Source organism: Manis javanica, chromosome 4, assembly GCF_040802235.1.
Source record: "Manis javanica isolate MJ-LG chromosome 4, MJ_LKY, whole genome shotgun sequence".
Lineage (NCBI taxonomy): Eukaryota > Metazoa > Chordata > Mammalia > Pholidota > Manidae > Manis > Manis javanica.
In genome coordinates, this window is record NC_133159.1 from 29,863,546 (window position 1) to 29,882,897 (window position 19,352).

At 40.5% G+C, this 19,352-nt stretch overlaps 1 protein-coding gene across 1 annotated transcript; it reads left to right on the forward strand.

Moving 5' to 3' along the window:
• The first annotated feature begins 566 nt into the window (after positions 1–566).
• AKIRIN1 (akirin 1) lies at positions 567–11,227 on the forward strand. Its single transcript, XM_037021324.2, has 5 exons — positions 567–922; positions 5,004–5,144; positions 7,550–7,684; positions 8,997–9,068; positions 9,725–11,227. The coding sequence occupies exons 1-5, from the start codon at positions 700–702 to the stop codon at positions 9,733–9,735; spliced, it is 582 nt and encodes a 193-aa protein (XP_036877219.2). The 5' UTR covers positions 567–699; the 3' UTR covers positions 9,736–11,227.
• Positions 11,228–19,352: the final 8,125 nt, after the last annotated feature.

Below are 19,352 nucleotides of genomic sequence, written 5' to 3' on the forward strand. Positions count from 1 at the left end.
TTTTATACTGTTTTAAGTAGGAGACCCCTTTGACGAGTTGACTAAGTAAGATGTGGGTCATCTATTCCCCATACATAGTATTTCATTGGGGTGGTGGACTTCTATAAATCTGCCCTCAGATCTCGGGTTATGTTTAAATGAGGACTTCCCTGGACTCAGGGGAATACTTTCAGGACCTCTCAGGGTTTTATCACAGAGACTAGAGAGGCCTACAAAGCAAATTAACCGGACCGGGAGAAACCGACCCCACGCCCTCTAGACCGACCACTCCAAACTCCCCCCTCCCCCACGCCAGGGACGCGCAGGTGCGAAAACCTAAGGGGCCACCCCAGCGCGGCTGCTCGGTAAGGGAGGGGAGGAGGGGAAGAGGGGACCCTGGGAGCGACCGAGGCGGGGGTGGGGGCCTTCCCGACGTTGCTTGGCGACCAAGCTCTCCGCCCAGACCGTTCCATTTCCTCAGCAGGGAACGCCGCGGGCTGGGACGTTGCTGACTGACCTCCCAGAGCGGCCCTCTTCCGACTTCTGCCCCTCTGCCGGGCAGTGGCCGGGGCCGTGACGTCACGGGAGGCGGAGCCAGCGGCGCTGCCGGGTGCTGGAGGCGCCATTGGAGCCGGCTTGGCTTGCGAGCTCCGCCGGGGAACCGGAGGTTGGGCTGCAGTTGCTCCCGCGTCTGCTCCAGGTCCCTGGCCCTTGAGCAACATGGCGTGCGGGGCGACGTTGAAGCGGCCCATGGAGTTCGAGGCGGCGCTGCTGAGCCCTGGGTCCCCGAAGCGGCGGCGCTGTGCCCCCCTTCCCGGCCCCACTCCGGGCCTCAGGCCCCCGGACGCCGAGCCGCCGCCGCCGCTGCTCCAGACGCAGACCCCACCGCCGTTTCTGCAGCAGCCCGCCCCGCCCGGTGGCGAGCGGCGCCTCCCAACTCCGGGTAACCTACGCTGCGGGCTTGGCAGGAAGCCAGGCCCAGGCATCTTTTGGGGGGCGGCGGTAGGGTACGGACGCCAGGCTAATTCACACACAGACCCCCTCTTTTCCCAGAGAAAAGGGAACTGGGGTGCCGCTGGGCCTGGGCGCTTCCGGGGATGGGAGACATCCGGGAGGGGTAGTGGGGCCACTGTCGGTTTTCGGTTTTCCTAGAGCTGGAGATCCCAGAGGGGTGGGCAGCGGGAGGAAGATGGGAATGTCCCTGGCCTCTCGGGGCCCTCCCGGGCCGCGAAGCCCCTCCTGCCTCCGCTGCCCGGGCCCACACAGAGCCGCCCTGAGGATCCAGTGGGCCGTGGAAAATTGGATTCTACTCACGAACCCGGCCTTAAGCATGGGGGTTGGGTCGGGTTCCTGGGAAGGGGCCCGAGTGTGTGCTGTTTTGCACTAGACTATAGCTTGTAGGGATAGCTGATTTACAGAAGTCTTTGGGCACCAGACGCAGCCGCAGAAGTCTTGGATTCCGATTTCAACATATTTCTAAGAGACTGGCCATGTCCTTTTATTGTATGGCTATTGTCTTGTACCATTACGGTTTGATATCGGTAGGTCGTTAGCCAGAATTTTAGAATCCTTAAACACTGAGATTCCGAAATACAACTGTCCGTGTCAGACTTGTCCTTCGATAAGGGATTTCACATTGGCCAAGGAAAAGGAAGAGCTGGTTTGATAAAATTAAAAAACAAAAAAATCTAACCATTGTGCCAGGAGTAGAGGGGGAAAGTGCATTAGAATTGATGAGCAGTTTTAAAAGGACTCCCGGAAATTGGGGGGTGGGGGGGGTCTCAGGCGGACTTTGGCAAGTCCATTCTTTGTGTTTTCCTCTTCTTCGAGTATAAGCAAAACCTTGGAATTGCCTTAACATCATTCTTTCCTTTCAGTAACCCGTGTCTTTGGGCTTTATTTCCTCCCTTCCCTGCATATCTACAATACAGATTTCAGCTCTCATCCTCACCAAGATTCCCGCAGTTGGCAGCCCCGCTCCCCCAGACACTATATCCTCACCCATGTTCATTTCTTTATGCTGGCATTCTTAGGATTTACCAACTATAACCATATCTTACCTACTCAGTTTTTTAGACATTTTTTTCCTCAAAGTATTCTTTTGCTCCTTTTCCACACCTGGCTGTAATGTATCCTTGCCTTCCATCATGACCTCTTATTTGCTAATCCAAATACAGTCATTTTTTAAAGTCTCCCATCCATTACCTGACTAAACCTGCTCGGTAAGGAACTCTGTTCAATTTTAAATTGCCCAGACCACGTAATGTTGCAAAGCCTTAGGTACTGAATGAAATAACGTTTGCAAAAGTTCTTTATAAAGAGGTCTTTAAAAGTTGGAGACATAAATGTACACTTGAGGTGATTTTTTTTCTTCCATTGCTCCTGCAAATAGCCAAGGATGGTCATACAATCTTTCTGGATCTCTCTTCTGCAAAATAAAATTAGTATTTGTCCTATCTTCATGGCTTTTATGTAAATGTTTTATTTCTTCCAGTACTATCCTCTAGCTAGTTATGTGGTAGTTCACATTATAGGAAATGCTTAATAAATTAGTACTGAACTTGAAGTGTCAATATGGCAAGTGGTAGAGTCACTTTTTATCTTAAAATTGAATTTTTGCGTACTACCTTCATGCAAACTACCTTCTTGGTCATTTATGTCAAACTTGTTAATGTTAAATATTTAAAATACTCATTTATAAACATTGATCAGTGCTTACTGGAATGCGATTTGACATGAAAGAAACAGTATGAATGATTGATTAGTTGATGCTTTGGCTTAAGTGGAAGATGCCTTCTGGATTAAAAAGGAGGAATGGGGAGGAAATACTAGTTATACAAATAAAGAATAAAGGTAACTAACAAGTAAATTTAAAAATCAGTATTTTATAACCTAGTTATCTCAAGGATTGTAAAGTTCTCAAACTGTTTTTACTTCACTTAAAAAAAAGGATACAGTACTTTTTGTGGAAAGGGCCTGTAAAATTAAGTTATTGTTAAAATGAGCTGGGTGGATACCAGGCATAGAAGGAGGTTGCTAACCTTAGGGAGGTATTTATAAACATGGAGTGAGTCTAGATGCAAAACAATTAATTGATCATGACTGAAGGGGTTGGGGAGTAACTTCCAGATTGAGGTGGCATTTTAGCTCGGTCTTCAATAATGTTGGAGGTAGTGAGACAACCCCATTTCAAACAAAAGGAAGCTGCTTGAGCAAAGGCCAGAAAACCGTAAATTAAGGAAAGGATTGTTTAGTGCAACTAGGCTGTAGTGAGAGATGGAACTGGAAAAAATAACTTAGGGCCAAGTAATAGAAACCATGGAATGCTATGTTTAATAGTTCAAATTTTGATCTATAACATCTAGGCACCATTGTTGAAGTTTGAAGATGGGCTTAGTCTGATTTAACCTGGAAGTACAACCTCAAATAATGGAGGCAAGGATTAAAATTATCCACTGAAAAAAGAAATGTGCATTTTTCTTTTTTTAAAAAATGCCCTTTCCAGAGAAGACAAGTAGTGATTTTACAGCATCTTACTATGCTGAAGGACAGTGACTGTGAAGGGGTATGTGGGGGGGACTTGGTGAAGGGGGAAGCCTAGTAAACATAATGTTCTTCATGTAATTGTAGGTTAATGATACCAAAAAAAAAATGCCCTTTCCCCTTTTATGTGGCCTTATTGGGAAGAAAATCACTTATGCTTTTTTATTCCTCCTGTGCGTACCGTGTTTAGATTCTTGGACTTACTAGTCCTCAAAGTGTTGTATCTCCATTTTGTTCACTTTGCCATGCAGAACACAGTTAGAGGTTTACAAAGACCTTCTGTTCTCATGAGCATTGTCCTCATACTTGTCCTTTCTTGTTTCATGTCTTTGCAGTTCCTTACATCCTTGTATTGAGTCTGGCAAGTATGTGCTTGGAGAATAAGACATTTTAAAGATGAAGTGAAGACTTCATAAATTCAGGGATCTTAAAATACGAACTTCATAGCATTCTGAAAGGAAAGCTTTCCTAATCTTACATTGATCCAGTGTTGAGAGTGAGTGAGATGGAGTTCAGCTATGTTTGGAGCTACTTTGAGTTTGTATCAGTTTGTGGGTATTACTAACATTTTAATTTCACAGCTTACAAGGTAGGCATTTAACATTTATATTGAACTAGGCTAAAGATCCTGAATGACTTCCCAAGGTCATAGTCACACAGCAAGTAAGAAGCAAAATGGCATTACTAATAATTGTCCCTATTAAAAAAATTTGGTTATAGCAAAGTATACATTGAAATGGGGGTAATAATTTTTCTAGTTTTTGTTTTTGATTAGGTGGCTTTATTATCTGGAAAATGAACACATATTCTACCACAGAAACAAAAAATTTGAAAACCACATCCTTCCAGATTCTTCTGTGTTGTTTCTGGAAGTATATTTCAAGGTGGATTTGTGTGTCCGGGACTCCCTTTAGTAGCATTAGCAAATTTGGTTTATGATTACCTTGACTCAGAATAGTAATCTGAATCCTACTGAATACTGCCTCTTGCAGGATCAGAAAATACTTTTCTAAGCCCTGATCATCATTTCCAAGCAAAAATTCTCAGGTCTTGCCCCCCACCCCATCAAGTCCAGGCTGTGAACATAATGATTTCTGCTGTCCTCTTCCCCAAAGATTTTGAGTCCTAAATGAGACAAGAGCTTCATTGTTAGGCCTTGGGTGGTAGGAGAATCACCCCTAATACCATAGTTTGTGAAATCTTGCAACTTAAAGTAGGTTAAAAATAGCTCCTTATTAGATGAAGGACATATTTTTTTTAAGTTGTACTAGTTAATCCTACAACAGACAGTGGACCTGGCCTTCATTGTCACAGAAAGCAAGCAAAGAGAACCATCTGGGTGGCTTACGCCAAAATAGCTGCTATTCTCTGTGCTATTGAAATAGCAAGAAGAGAGACACACTTTGGGGGAATAATGGGAGGGACAAGAAGTTTGAAGAAATGAGAAAACAGAATGCTCAAGTATGTTTCTTTTTTATTAGAGCAAATTTTTCAGAACATAAAGCAAGAATATAGTCGTTATCAGAGGTGGAGACATTTAGAAGTTGTTCTTAATCAAAGTGAAGCTTGTACTTCAGAAAGTCAGCCTCACTCCTCAGCACTCACAGCACCAAGTTCTCCAGGTAAGCATACAGTTAGTGTGCATAGTCCATTTAAGAGTTGGTACATGGTACTTAAAATGGTGGTTTCCTAATCCAGAATTTATCTAAACCAGTAAATTAGTAAAGTGTATACATTATATTGCTATTTACATATTTAAAACCATAGAGTCATGAAGCTGAAAAAGACTTGATGATTTTTTTTATTGAAGTATATTTGATATATAGTCTTACATTGGTTTCAGGTATACAATACAGTTGTTCAACAGTTACCATATTATTAAATGCTTACCGTTACTGGTGCAGTTACTATCTGTCAACATAGGAAGATGTTACAGAATCATTGCTATGTTCTCCATGCTGTACTACCATCCCAGAAAAGACCTTTGATTTTATTTGGCTTCTATTCACCCAATACAAGAGTACTCTATAATTGCAATGTCTTTAGCCTTTAGTCACATGTCTGTTTAATTGTAAATTAAAATATAATTTTAACATTTAGTTGCTCAGATGCAGTAGCCACATGTAGCTATTGTATTAGCACAACTATAGGATATTTCCATCATTTCAGAAAGTTAGTGACACCCCTGCTCTGTGACATTGACAGGTGGTCAGAGAGGATGTGCTCAAAAATAGAACCTCAAGAGTTGGAGGGGATCTTCATGATCACATAGTTCAGCCACCAGTCTTGCCTGTTACAGTATCACTATAAATAGTCAACAGACCAGTGCTTAAACATCTCCATTGATGGTGAACTCTGTCTCCTTTAACAGTAGAGGACAATTTCCTCACAAAGCGTTATACTTTTTAACAGTTCTAATAGTTAAAAATTATCTTGATTAAAAATTGTCTTGTAACAGAACATAGTTTGGTGTTGGCCAGGAGCTAGGGGGAGGAGGGAATGGGAAGAAACTGCTAAGTGGGTAAGGGCGTGTTACTTTGGAGTGTTAGAAATGTTTTGAAACTAGATTAGAGGTGGTGGTTGTACAGTGTGACAATACCAAATGCCACTGAATTGTTCACTCTAAAATGGTTCATTTTACATTAATTTCACCTGAGTTTTTTAACTCTAATTGCTCTTTTGCACATACATGAATGATAGACCTTTCAATGGTGATAGCTATCAAGTCTCTCCTTAATTTTCTCTTGAGATTTTAGTAATACAATTTTGAGGTAATAGAATATGTTATGGGTGGAGAAACAATTACAAATAATGACTAGCTAGATGTTTTGGTTAGGTTTCATTTGTAGAGAAAAAATTTTGGTTTAAACAAAAATGGTTTGTTTAAGGGTGTTAAGTGGTTTACAGACTAAGAGGACCAAAGAAACAGGTTCCAGGTTTAGCTCTGAGGAACAACTCAGAACTGGGCTACCAATAGAGCTGCTGCTTTTATCATGATCAGGAATTGGATTTCCATGTTTTCTGGCATTCTGCTAGATATTTTGGTTTCTAACAACAGTTGACCCTTGAACAATGCACGGGTTAGAGGTACCAACCCTCTGCACAGTCAAACTCCCCAAAGTTAAGTTTTGACTCCCCAAAAACTTAATTGTTAATAGCCTGCTGTTGACCTGAAGCCTTACCAATGACAAGTAATTAATACATATTTTGTATGGTGTATGCACTTTATGCTAAAGTAAGTTAGAGAAAAGACGCTTTTTTGTATTGTTGCAAATCTCCAAAGAAAATTTACAATAAATTTAGAAATCTGCATATAAGTGGCCCCATGCAGTTCAAATCCTTGTTGTTCATGGCCAACTGTACTCTTAGGGACATTTCAATCTTACAGCCTAGATTCAGGAGGGATTAAGGATAAGTTGTGTTGTGTCTGCTTGTATCCATTCATATTTCAGTGACTTGGCTAACAGTCATTTTTATATTGGACTAGTCCTCTGGTCTTCTAAGCATTAGACTTCTAACCATTCCATAACAGAATGACCTGTGATTCCAAAGCCCTACCCCAGAATTAAATCAGACTGTGTATCCTTCTTTGTTGTTTTTGTTAATTCTACAGATAATTTCACCTTGGTTAAATATAGGTATAGATGATCTCCAGAAATCTGGGTAGCTCTCATGCTTGAATCTACTTACCCTAATCTAGACTAGAGGCTTTATGTCTTTAAACTTGCTGTTCTTGTCCTTTACCAAATGATTATTGAGTATGAGCTCAGATTGTTACGGCTCTATGCAGATAAGCTAGCACACCTGGATATGCATTGTTCCTCCTCCTTCTCGATTTACCTTCAGCTTTACTTTGCAAAACAAATTGCAGAAACTCAGAGGATTTTGAAAAATAGTTCATGTAAAGTAGTGAAAAAGTCTTATTTTCTAAATAATTTCTGTATCCTAGGACTGTTCACATGAAGTTATTAATTCTGAACCTTAGAACTAGAGCATGTTATATAAACTAGATTCGTCTTTTGGCCAGGTTCCTCCTGGATGAAGAAGGACCAGCCCACCTTTACCCTCCGACAAGTTGGAATAATATGTGAGCGTCTCTTAAAAGACTATGAAGACAAAATTCGGGAGGAGTATGAGCTGATCCTCAATAGCAAACTAGCAGGTAGGTTGGTTGAGTAGTGGCTGTGCCATTGTTAATGGGGTTCACTAAGGATTAACCCATTAAGTAAATGGTAACTCAGAAAAAGAGTAGGACTTTGTGCAGGAAGGTTCAATGAGCTATACTAACGTACTCCCTGGTGATTCTAAACATTTCATTTATACATTGTATGAAAAAACCTTTTCACATTTCTGAAACAAAATTAAACCAAAATTCCAAACTTTTCTTTTGAGAATTTTCCATACGAATAAAGGCATTGAGTAGGTTATTTGGGCTAGCTGGCATGTAAACAGGTGGTTAGAATATTGCTAATGTCCCAACAGGTGGTTGGGAGGAGGATAGTCATCATATTTAGACTTACTAGTGGGAGTCACTTTGTGAATGTGGGAAGTCAGACATCCTGTGATTGTAGGAACATTAAAAGTTTGGAAAGGTTAGCTCAGGCTATTGAAGCAAAGGAAGTGATTAGTGATAGCAACAAGTAGAGCCTTTTGTGAAAGGAAGGGATCTAAATCAGGGATAGAAAATAGTACCTGTTCAGTGAAAAAGGACAAGTTGTGATCAGAGAGGTGTTAGGCAACAACTTCTTCTGTAACAGTACTGTTTTCCTATTTTGCTGATGCCACGTGGTTCCTCAGAATGTTAATATAATAGGTCTGCTTGAACTGATGGCTTAACAACAAAAATCAAATGAGTTTCTTTATGATAGAACTTCTTTGATCCTTTAATATATTAATAATGTGTATGGTAAGAAGCTCTAGTGTATCATTCCCCTCTCCTACCCCCACCCCAAAATTACTTAGACCAGCTGGCTCTAAGTCACTGTTCACAGATGTTAGGCTGCCTTTTATCTTTCTCCCTTTAGAAGGTACTTCTGTAGAACTGTCTAGAGGTAGTATGGAATTTCTTCTAGCTTTCTAGTTATCTCACCTCTTGTTGTTGTTGTTGAAAGTTATATATAGCAAGAATGAATGCAGAAAAGAGCTTCAAGCTTCATATCCTATAGGAGATACCCTAAAATTTGCAGGCTTGTAGTGAGCATATCTGTCTTAGGAAGCCATTAGTAGAGATACAGTTACAGCAAGGGTGAGATTATTAGGAAAATGTTACAGTCAGTGACCAAATCTAGAAGCCAGGGATTTGACTCTGGGATCCAAGAGGAAGTAAATAGGTCTCAGATCTCAGATTGATCATTATAAGGAGGGCCTAAGAGTGGATAATTTAAACTGGAAGCCTAGATGTGATCCTGCACTTGACTCTTAAAAAGCTAGAGGATAGTTTCTGAGGATAGTATATATTATCTTTCCCCTTACAGAACAATATGAATCTTTTGTGAAATTCACACATGATCAGATTATGCGACGATACGGGACAAGGCCAACAAGCTGTAAGTATTGCCAAGTTTTTCTTTTAATTTTCCACATTGAAGAGCAAGATTTTGATACTAAATACCTTGTCTCCTGAGAGCAAAAAGCCCCCTATGAAGTAAAGTAATAGCTAACACTTAAAATATACATGCATGCCCAGAACTGTGCCAATTAAGCCCTTGAAAGTCCTCATGAAGTTTGTTTAAGCCACAGTAACCCTATGGCTTGTGGGGCAAGTAGAGGAAATATTAACCCCATTTTACAGTAAGGATAGCACTTAAAAGAGGTTAAGTAATTTGTCCTAGCTCATACAGCTAGTCGTTCAGCATAGGTGGGATTGAAACCCTAGGTAGTCTGACTCCAGTGCCAATTTACTACCCTGTCTTTTCCTCCAGAAAGTTAGTTTATGAAAGTTGATTCTGTAAGCTAGCTTATCAAGTATAATGGTCAGAATTAATTCTAAACATCTTACATCTACCAGTTACTCAAAGCATAAATTATAAATACGTGTATAATGAACCCAAGTTTCTTAAATTCTTGAGAATTTAGGACCTTTTAAGTGGCAGTTCATATCATACATGCTCTTTATCATCATACTTACTATTAATTAATATTTTCAAAGCACAGTATATTTTTAGTATTCTTACACTCTTTTGTTTTTATTCCTGATTTATAGATGTGTCCTGAAGCTTTCTTTTGCATATCTGGGTACCAGGTTTGACCTCAAGAGATGGCTGCTGTACACTTTTTGCAACTGGTTTGATATCACATTTCAGCTCCAACTTTGCATCCTGAGAACACTTAAATGTTTCTGCAGGTCCATTTTATACAACTTGAAAGACCTTTAAACTTTCTGGTTGCCACAAGCATATCTTTCTTTTCTGCTCATCCAATAAACAGCTGTGCCCTACTGTGAGATTTTCCAAACAAAAATATCTGGAGCAGCAGTTTAGCAAAATATGCCCTCAGTGGCACTCAACAAATGGAGTTTCCCCAAGCACAGTTCTGTAAGAAGTGTGTCTGAGTGTGTGTGTATATGTGTGTGTGTGTTTTAAGTTATTATTTGTATTGTGCAAATTTTTTTGATCTTGGGGTATTCTGGCTGTGAATTTGATGCACGACAGTTATGGTTAAAAACATTTGCTCGGTCTACCGAAGATCATTAATGTTTTGTGACCATATAAGTTGTAACAGTGGATCATTTTATGTGTAGGTATTATTGTTAAATACAGGGACTGTTTCCAGGCACAGAATATGAATCATAAGTTAGGATGGATATTATGTGATTATGATGACATAGCAAAGGTCTCTGGTCCTAGGTCTACAAATAATGTGGTAAGGAATTAGGATGAACTGGAGACAGGCCATTTGAAACATGGACTCTGTCTAGCTGTGTTAGAAAAATACTTTGACTCCAAGCCTTAAAATACCCATGTGGAGTCTGTGCTCACCTCATTCACACAAAGAGCTCCCTGGACACTGAACCTCTAAAAAGAAAGTCTCCCCTGGAGCAGGAGCATCAGGGTTTGCTTGGGAGCATAACAGGTGAGCAGAGGGCTGGGCTAAGCCCTGGCAGCACTGCTACTTAGGAGGAGCCACTTCACCTTTGTATCGGTTATTAAATAGAATTCGGATCCTTGGTCAGGTTCCCCCAAATTCTAAGAGGTGTCCGTGATCAACTGCTTGAGCTTTGTTTTGGCAACCCCCTGCCCAAAGTTGCTTACAGACTGTTCTTCACCTTGTTTCCAAAGCTGAAGAACAGAAAGTGGCCTCTGTTTTGAGGAGGTGGTAATTAAGTATACATTTATTTTTTACTGTGACTTGTTCAGGACCACATTGTACAAAATGCCTTGTTTTCTTTATTATTGTTTCTGGAAAGGAAAGTTATATTAAAATTGTTTTAGTTTGAATATAGAATAGTTTTATTAATTAGGGCTTATTTTGAAAAAATTCTGAGTTGAATTCTAATGTATGCCAATACCTTCCAAAGTAAGGTAATATTCAGAGACAGTTGTTCTGATCAGATGGCTTAGAGAAATTTCTGGAATATTCACAGATTTCTTATTAATGAATGTCTTTGACTTAAATCTAACCAAAAACTGCAACATTATTCTTTGTACATTTTCATTATATAGTGTTAACAAGCTTAGTTGCAAACAAATAAAATACTTAAGCTATTTGTTTACCTTGCCTTCTTAATACTGATAATATTTCTTCAAATAATTTATGTGAGGCTGCTGTAACCATTTCCCCAGTAAAACATTACATTGAAGACTTACAGACTTTTCTTAAAGCCCAGAAGTGATCTTTTAATAATTAAGAGTTACTTCATATTCGAAGAGCAATTTGTTCCATCTCTTTTTTCCAGGGTAGTCACTTGTTCCTGGAAGAGGAGCATAGCAGTGGCTGTAATGGGAGTGACCTTACAGTGGGATAGTCACACCAAAACAAGGGAAGGGCAGCTGTGGGGGCCATCAAAAGTCCTGAAGGATGGACCAGGAATGGGGAACGATGCCTCACTAAAGTCTTCTTGTTACAGAATCAGTGTGATGTGCCCACTCATTGTTGCAAATGTCAACCCCATTCCTACCAAGTGGTTTCTGGCTGGGAAGTAAAGTATGTTACACTAAGAAAAAATGACAGACACCCACTCAGTGCACCTAGTGTTGTTACTAGGCTGTTCTATTATGATTTGGTTGCCCTTTGGGGCCACTGGATCAGACCACCACCATGGCTGTGTTTGGGGATCTCCTCAAAAGGGACTCGACGTATCAGTGTTTTATGCAGAGAAAAGACAGTTCCTAGGACAGAAAATACAGACCTTTAAGCTAGACCTTAGACTTGCAAAAGGAGTTTTCCCCTAGACCTTGATTTCTAGGGCTTGAATTTCGAGGCATTCCCAGTTAGGGAAGTGTCTGTCTCGTGGAGGTAGGTCAAGGCCAGGGAATAGTTCAACCTACAGAGACCTATAAAGATGGACTAAAGGATCTGTGATTTCAGAACAGCCATTCCTAGTGAACTAGTTATTTTTTCTCTGAATTCCATTTGTTACCTCTTTCAGTAAAGTCTTACTGGGAATGAAAGGAGTAAGTGTCCCTGCCTAGTTCAGAGGCATACAGGAAAAATAAAAGGTTCTGAGGCATTGATAATTATTGAATACTCCCCAAGGAGAAGAACATCAGGGCATAAAAGAATTTGGGCCAACATGTGGTGAACCTTCTCTGCCCACCAGGGAGGATTGGTTGGGTAGTCTGGTAGTTAAAAGGAATTACCTTTGGTTGTGTGCAGCCTTAGAGTTTAGTCTGCTCTCCCACTAATTTGCATATGTGAGCCTTGCCAAGCTAGTGAACTTTCTGAGCCTTGGTTTCCTCATGTGTAAAATGAGGGTTAATTGTATTTATGTCACGGGGTTTTGTTTTCAGATGTGAGATGATAAAGTCCATGTAAAGAAAGTATTTAGCACAGCAGTTTGGGACATAGAATATGTACCTGAGAATGGTACAGCAGGTTTCTTTACAGTGATCTTCATCAGATCTGAAGAACAAAACCTTCCTTTTTGCAGGAGCAATTCCCAACTTCACAGTATGAATAGCCTCTTTAACATCAAAATCTCACATTCTTTTATTAGACTTTGTACTTTTAAGTGTTTGACTAAGAAAACATAAAAGATGAATGACAAATCAGTAATGTCTTTCAGTGAATCTGTATTTTGTTATTTCCTATAGCAGGGGTAGGCAAACTATGGCCTGTATTTGTAAATAAAGTTTATTGGAATGTTGCCGCACCTATTCATTTGCATCTGTGGCTGGTTTCACCCTGCATCTCCAGAGATAGACAGTATGGGTCACCGAGTTGAAAATACTCTGGCCCTGTACAGAAAAGTTTGTGGGTCCCTGCCCTACTGATAGACATTTTTGAAAGTTCACAAAGCCAGCTTGGTGCATCATGGATTCGTGGACATGTGCCCTAATTTGTTATTCCTAGGTGAGTTACACCTCAGGTTGAGGTCTGGTGAAAAAATCCTACACTTACAAACGAAAACTCATTGCCAAAGAGTATCTTATGGAAAAGGTTTTTGAAGAATTTCTTAGAGCAATGATTCTCAGGATGGGGATGTGGAGCATACGTTTGGGGGTTCAGGTGAGGTTTAGAATGGCTTTTAAGCATATTAATTTTGAAATTTTAAAGTTTGACAATTTTGTGTTTATTGAAAGATAGTTTGTTAAATACTATTAAGGAATAATGACTTCTCTGTTGCCCTAGTGATTCTTCCCTTGAAAATGGCTTTGGGGAGTGCTATTATATAGTCTCATAGCTACAGTTTAAACTGGACCTTGGACAGGGCTAACACCCTCAGGATGAAAAGGAGCAAGTTTACCTAGGGAAGAATTTCCAGCCACCCACCCCAAACCATATTTTCAAATAAATGATTAGTACTTCACTGTAAGGAGGGTGTGGTACTTTGTCTAAAATGTCAATGTCTGAAGTCTTCATGGGTTTTTGCTTTTTTCTGATGCTTTTACAGTGTCATCTCTTCATTGCCTGGGTATCTGTTAGCTGGACTGTATATTTGGAAAATTATCTGTAGAAATAAATAGGGCAAGGATGAGGCATCCACCTATAGGAAGGATTCCTGATTGTGCCTGGGAATATTACCAAACCTTAAAGAAGTCAGATTGAAGGCTGGAGGTTCTGTGGATCATCCAGATGGCACAAACCAGGTCTCAAGTCAACATGTGAGGACTGGTTTACTTTTGTTTCACCATACCTTGCAAGTACAATACTTGGGAATCGCAGTTTAAGGTGGTAGGGGGTAGGGAGGGGGGTTGTTCCCAGGTTTAGCTGAACTTAGGTTTTGATTTTGGTTTTCTTCAGTCTGTGAGGCTTTTGAGTGCAGCTCAGGCATCTTGGGCCACCTTCCAATTGGCAAATGCCTAAGGAAAAGGGCAGCTCAGTTATATCAGCTTTATGTGTTCTCATTTAGATTTTGGTTCAGTAATTCTCTATTACCTACTTAGCCTTTTTGTGCTTTTGAAGAAAATGGTTTTTATATTTCAACTGGTTTTTAGTTGGCCTTAGCAGTATGTTGGTCCAAATTTCCTGGTGCTCAATTTCTACAAGTTCCTATGTGCTTTTTGCCTCAGAGCTTTGGTTGGTGAAGGCTTTTAACCTGACTTGGTACCTAACATGACTTCATGTTAGTGGGAGGTAAGTAGGGAAAGATGTGTTTATATTGGCTCTGAGTGTTTCTCAGTCATTTGGCTAGCATTACTGGTGTCTTCTGAGTTACTTTTGGAGGACAGACCCTTGTTTTTAAAGTCTGACAAATTTTTAAGTAGCCCTAATCTGTCTTCTATCTCCAGTACCTGAGTTGGAATTAACATACCTAAATACATAAAAGTCAGTTTAATATTGATAACCTGAGAAGGGCCTGCTCATTCTAGAAAGGAATAGAAGCAGAGAAAGTAGAAAGTTGTTTAGTGTTGTGTGAATGGTACAAGTAGTGGAATAAGGCAAATAAGAGTTGGTTCTAAATATCTGTATTAATCACGGAAGCCTTAATTTAGGGAGGCAGAGTTGGAATGAGTTTCAAAGGGTGAGTGGTACTCAGTCAAAAGTAGGAATTGGGGCTTGAAATGAGCAAAGGCGGGGTGGTGGGAAATTGTGGTGTGCAAGGGATATGTAGTAGACCAGGTGATGTGGAAGAGCTTGAAGCTGTCATAGGAGCTAGTTAATGAAGGGCACTGACAACTAGGAGTTTGGCCCTTATTCTGGGAATTGAAGAGTTGGGGAAACAGTAAGCAAATACCAATGACAGGTTAACCAGTTAAGAGCCTCTTTTTTGTCCATTCAGAGAGAGAAGCTTGTACATTGAGAAAGATGATAAAACGTGGCTCTTGATAAGAACATGGCCCTTGAATCTAGTCTCATCTTCCCTCTTCCTATAGGCAACTTTCAAAGATCTTTTTTCTTTTGGTTTGTCTTTTCTCACTTAACTAATCCAGCCCAATTCCATAGGTGGTGCTGCTGAGAATTGTTTTGTTTGCATAGATTATCTTAAATCTGCCTAAACAGGAACTGATTAGCTTTTGCATGGATTATTGAAAAATTTTCCTCTCAGCCTGTCCTCAGCATCAGCTCAGCTGATCATTTTTTAATGATGCACCAGTTGTTCCTCTGCCTGGAATTAAATCCCTTCTCACTTGATGCCTACTCAAGTGGCAACTGTTCCCTTCAAGGCAGTTACCTATTCATTTGATAAAGATTTATTGAGCACATACTATTTGCCAAGTACTGTCTGAATATATCAGTGAGATTTACAGACAAGATGCCTGCTCTTGTACTTAGATTTTAGGAAGATAAGACAGGCAAACTAGTTAATTAAGTTAATCCAAGATAAAGTGTTTGAAGAAAATAAAATGGTAATGATAGGGAGTAACTAGATGCCTAAATTCGATTGTAAGGGAGACCTTTTTGAAGAGGTGTACTACTTACATAGCTCTTCATTTTAGCACTTCGTTTTATGCCTTTTATAAAGTATTATAAGTGCATTTACCTGTCTTCATGACTCTACTTCTACTACTATACTGAGCTCTTAGCACCTTGGGTTCTTATCTCTATTCTTGGTTCTTTAAAAAGTGACTAAATAATATGGCTTCTCCTCCCCTTTTCTAGTTCAGTACCCTTCCCTGAAACTCTTAACTCTCAGATCAAATAATTTCAAGCCTTCTGTAGGTTGACTCTCTGTAACCAGGGTAAAAGACTACAATCCTTACACTAGAGAAGCTCACAGTCTAAATCTATCACGTGATAAAACTTAACTTGGTAAAGGTTCTATGCATCTGGACAAGAAAAGGGTATTTCCTGGGGAAGGTAGGTTCCCTCCAAGTAGTTTTATTCTGATCTATACTCAAGAAGGTATAGCTATATTGGTCTATAAAATCAGACTTTGGTGTATTAATTTATGAAAAATATGTCAGGTGTAGTAGACTGTCCCATTGACCTTAACAGTGCTTTCTTCATGTAACCATACCACTTGGAAAGCCTAATTAAATTGAAGAGGCTGTTCCACATATCAGAATGAATAGTTCTAGGAATGTTTATCAACTTCAAGTGACCTCTACTACCATGAGCCTGACAGACCCATCCTCCCTACTTCAGTTTGCTTCAGTAGTTCTAATTTGTTTCATCTTCAACCTGATATTTTCTCTACCCCTGCAGTTGGCACATTTTTTTTTCTTACTTATAATTTTTTCTTGGTATCATTAATATACAATCATATGAGCAAATTGTGGTTACTAGATTCCCCCCATTATCAAGTCCCCACCTCATAACCCATTACAGTCACTGTCCATCAGCATAGCAAGATGCTATAGAGGCACTACTTGTCTTCTCTGTGCTATACTGCCTTCCCCATACCCCCTGCCTACATATGTATGCTAATCATATGTCCCTTTTTCCCCCTTATCCCTCTCTTCCCCACCCATCCTCCCCAGTCCCTTTCCCTTTGGTAACTGTTAGTCCATTCTTGGGTTCTGTGAGTCTGCTGCTGTTTTGTTCCTTCTGTTTTTGCTTTGTTCTTATGCTCCACAGATGAGTGAAATCATTTGATACTTGTCTTTTTCTGCCTGGCTTATTTCACTGAGCATAATACCCTCTAGCTCCATCCATGTTGCAAATGATAGGATTTATTTTCTTACGGTTGAATAATATTCCATTGTGTATATGTACCACATCTTTATCCATTCATCTACTGATGGACACTTAGGTTGCTTCCATTTCTTGGCTATTGTAAATAGTGCTGTGGTAAACATAGGGGTGCATATGTCTTTTTCAGACTGGGATCCTACATTTTTAGGGTAAATTCCTGAGGAGTGGAATTCCTGGGTCAAATTATATTTCTATTTTTAGTTTTTTGAGGAACCGGCATACTGTTTTCCACAGTGGTTGAACTAGGTTATATTCCCACCAACAGTGTAGGAGGGTTCCCCTTTCTCCACATCTTCGCCAGCATTTGTTGTTCTTAGTCTTTCCAATACTGGCCATCCTAACTGTTGCGAGGTGATATCTCATTGTGGTTTTAATTTGTATTTCCCTGATAATTAGCATTGTGGAGCATCTTTTCATGTTGGCACATTCTTTTTTAAATGGTCACTCTGGTTTCCATTATATTCCAGGCCTTGGGACCCATTACTTTCAGATTATTTTGCTTATTAGGCTTGTTGTATCTGTTCTACAGCCATGAACTTGAGGGTTAGAGTGGGGGGAAAACTTACAAACTCACCATGTTCCCCAAATGTGCTAGGATCTGCAGACTACCCAGTTTATTCAAATTGTGGCAGTAGTATCAGATTCAGGCCTCAAATTCCCCATGTACTAATTTATAGACAGTTTATCTGTAGAAGGGTAGTGTAAAGGCTTTTCTTGGGTCATTATTGAGAGTTGTGTGAACAAAAGGAAACCCTACAGGTCAAGGAGAGAAGTCCTGTGAATAGAGACCAAGGGGCACTTTAGAAGGCCTGTGATGGTCCACAGCCAGAGTTCACACAGCAGTGAGGCTAGTTTGCAGAGGGGTGGGAATGAGGGCCTTCAATTGGGTCATGGATCCGTCCTCTTATGCTTTGAAGATGGGAACAAGGCTACGTTGGGGAGAACAGGTCGTGACGGAAGCCTAGTCCTGTTCCACTTGGGCTCCCAGCCTCAGTTTCCCAAACACAAAATGGAAGGAGACAACAGATCAGCCTTGCCTCTGTGCACATAACCTGATTTCTTTGCTCCATGAAGAAAAGGATTGGCACAGCAAGGTAATGAAAAGGTAAATGAGCACAGGAGGCAGTGGCCACAACGTACCCTAGCTGTCCACAGTTAAGTCACCTGTGAGAATCTGAGCCAGTGCCATGGTCACTGCAGCAACGGCACAGGCTCAGTTCTGTCATGAGGTTTCTGGGAATTGTGGTTTTCCAACATTGGAAGTAGAGAAAGACTTGTCACCAACATCCTTGCACATGGGGCTGTGTGTACCAACCAACCATTGTATCCACAGTTAGCAATATCTGTAAGAGAAGTTTACAGGGCTGGTGGGACCTCAGGAAAGGCCTAGTAAAAGCCTGGGGAAGCTTTCACCAGAAAACAGCAAGATAAAGAGTCTGGACAGATTAGGTCCAGATGGAAGAAAGTGCTCCTACAATGTCTGTAGGAATGAGCCCAATTCTGGATGGATGACTGAGAGCACAAGGAGGTTGAGTAGGGATTGTTAAATTGGGATCTGAGAATTTAGAAATGGGAAGAAATCAAATTATGAAGGATCTTGAATGCTAATCCCAAGAATTTGGACCGTGTCTTAAAACACTGAAACCTCACACACAGCCTAGGCAGTATGAATGACTCCCTCCTTTGTGTTATCCTTTGTTTTGTTCATCTTTCTGTCTTACCACTTGCCACAGCATTCTGTGTCTTCGTCCCAAGAATTCAACAAGGGCTTCGGCATGTGAAGAACGCTCGATAATTGTTTTTTGAATGACCAGATTTGAGTTTGAGAAAAGCAACCAGTAGCAATAGGGAGGGTGGGTATAAAGGGAGCAAGTCTGGATGTGAAAAGCCATCAGAGTTCAAAGTAAATTTCTTTTCCCACCTTCAATTGTCCATCAATCCAAGGGTTGAAATCTGGCAGCTCAGAGGCCATTTCCAGTGTGGGTGTTGTTTGGCCAGCACATTTTAAATATTAGTTGCCTCACATTTACAGTGGGGGGTTTCACACTTAAACAATAATAAAATATTTGTCTTCTCTTGAAAAATCTAAAGATTTGACAATGTGGGCTCTTTCAACAGCAATAGGATGGAACTGAGTAGCTGCCTCCATCTTTAGATAGGACATATGCTCTCCAGTTTGTCACATTCCCCACCAATGCTTCCATCAGTAAAACTGAGGCCTAGCTACAGCTGCCAGTTTTCATTGATCATGGTGCTTTTGTTTTCATTTCCTTACAGTGAGCTTTGTGTGGCTCTGGAGGTGTCTTGAGTTGACCATCTTTGTATTAACCTGTCTGCTTTCTGAGGAGTTACACAATGATGTTAATATTTTAGGATGATTAATCAGTGCAAGACAGACAAGTGAGCTGGGAGGGAGAAAGGAAGAAATAAACTGGAAATGTGTCGAAGGAATACAGGCATACCTCAGAGATGTAGCAGGTTCTGTTCCAAACTGCTGCAATGAAGTATCGCAAAGTAGGTAAATGAATTTTTTTGTTTCTCAGTGCATATAAAAGTTAGGCTTACCCTGAAAGAGGCTTAAAGATGGTGGCGTG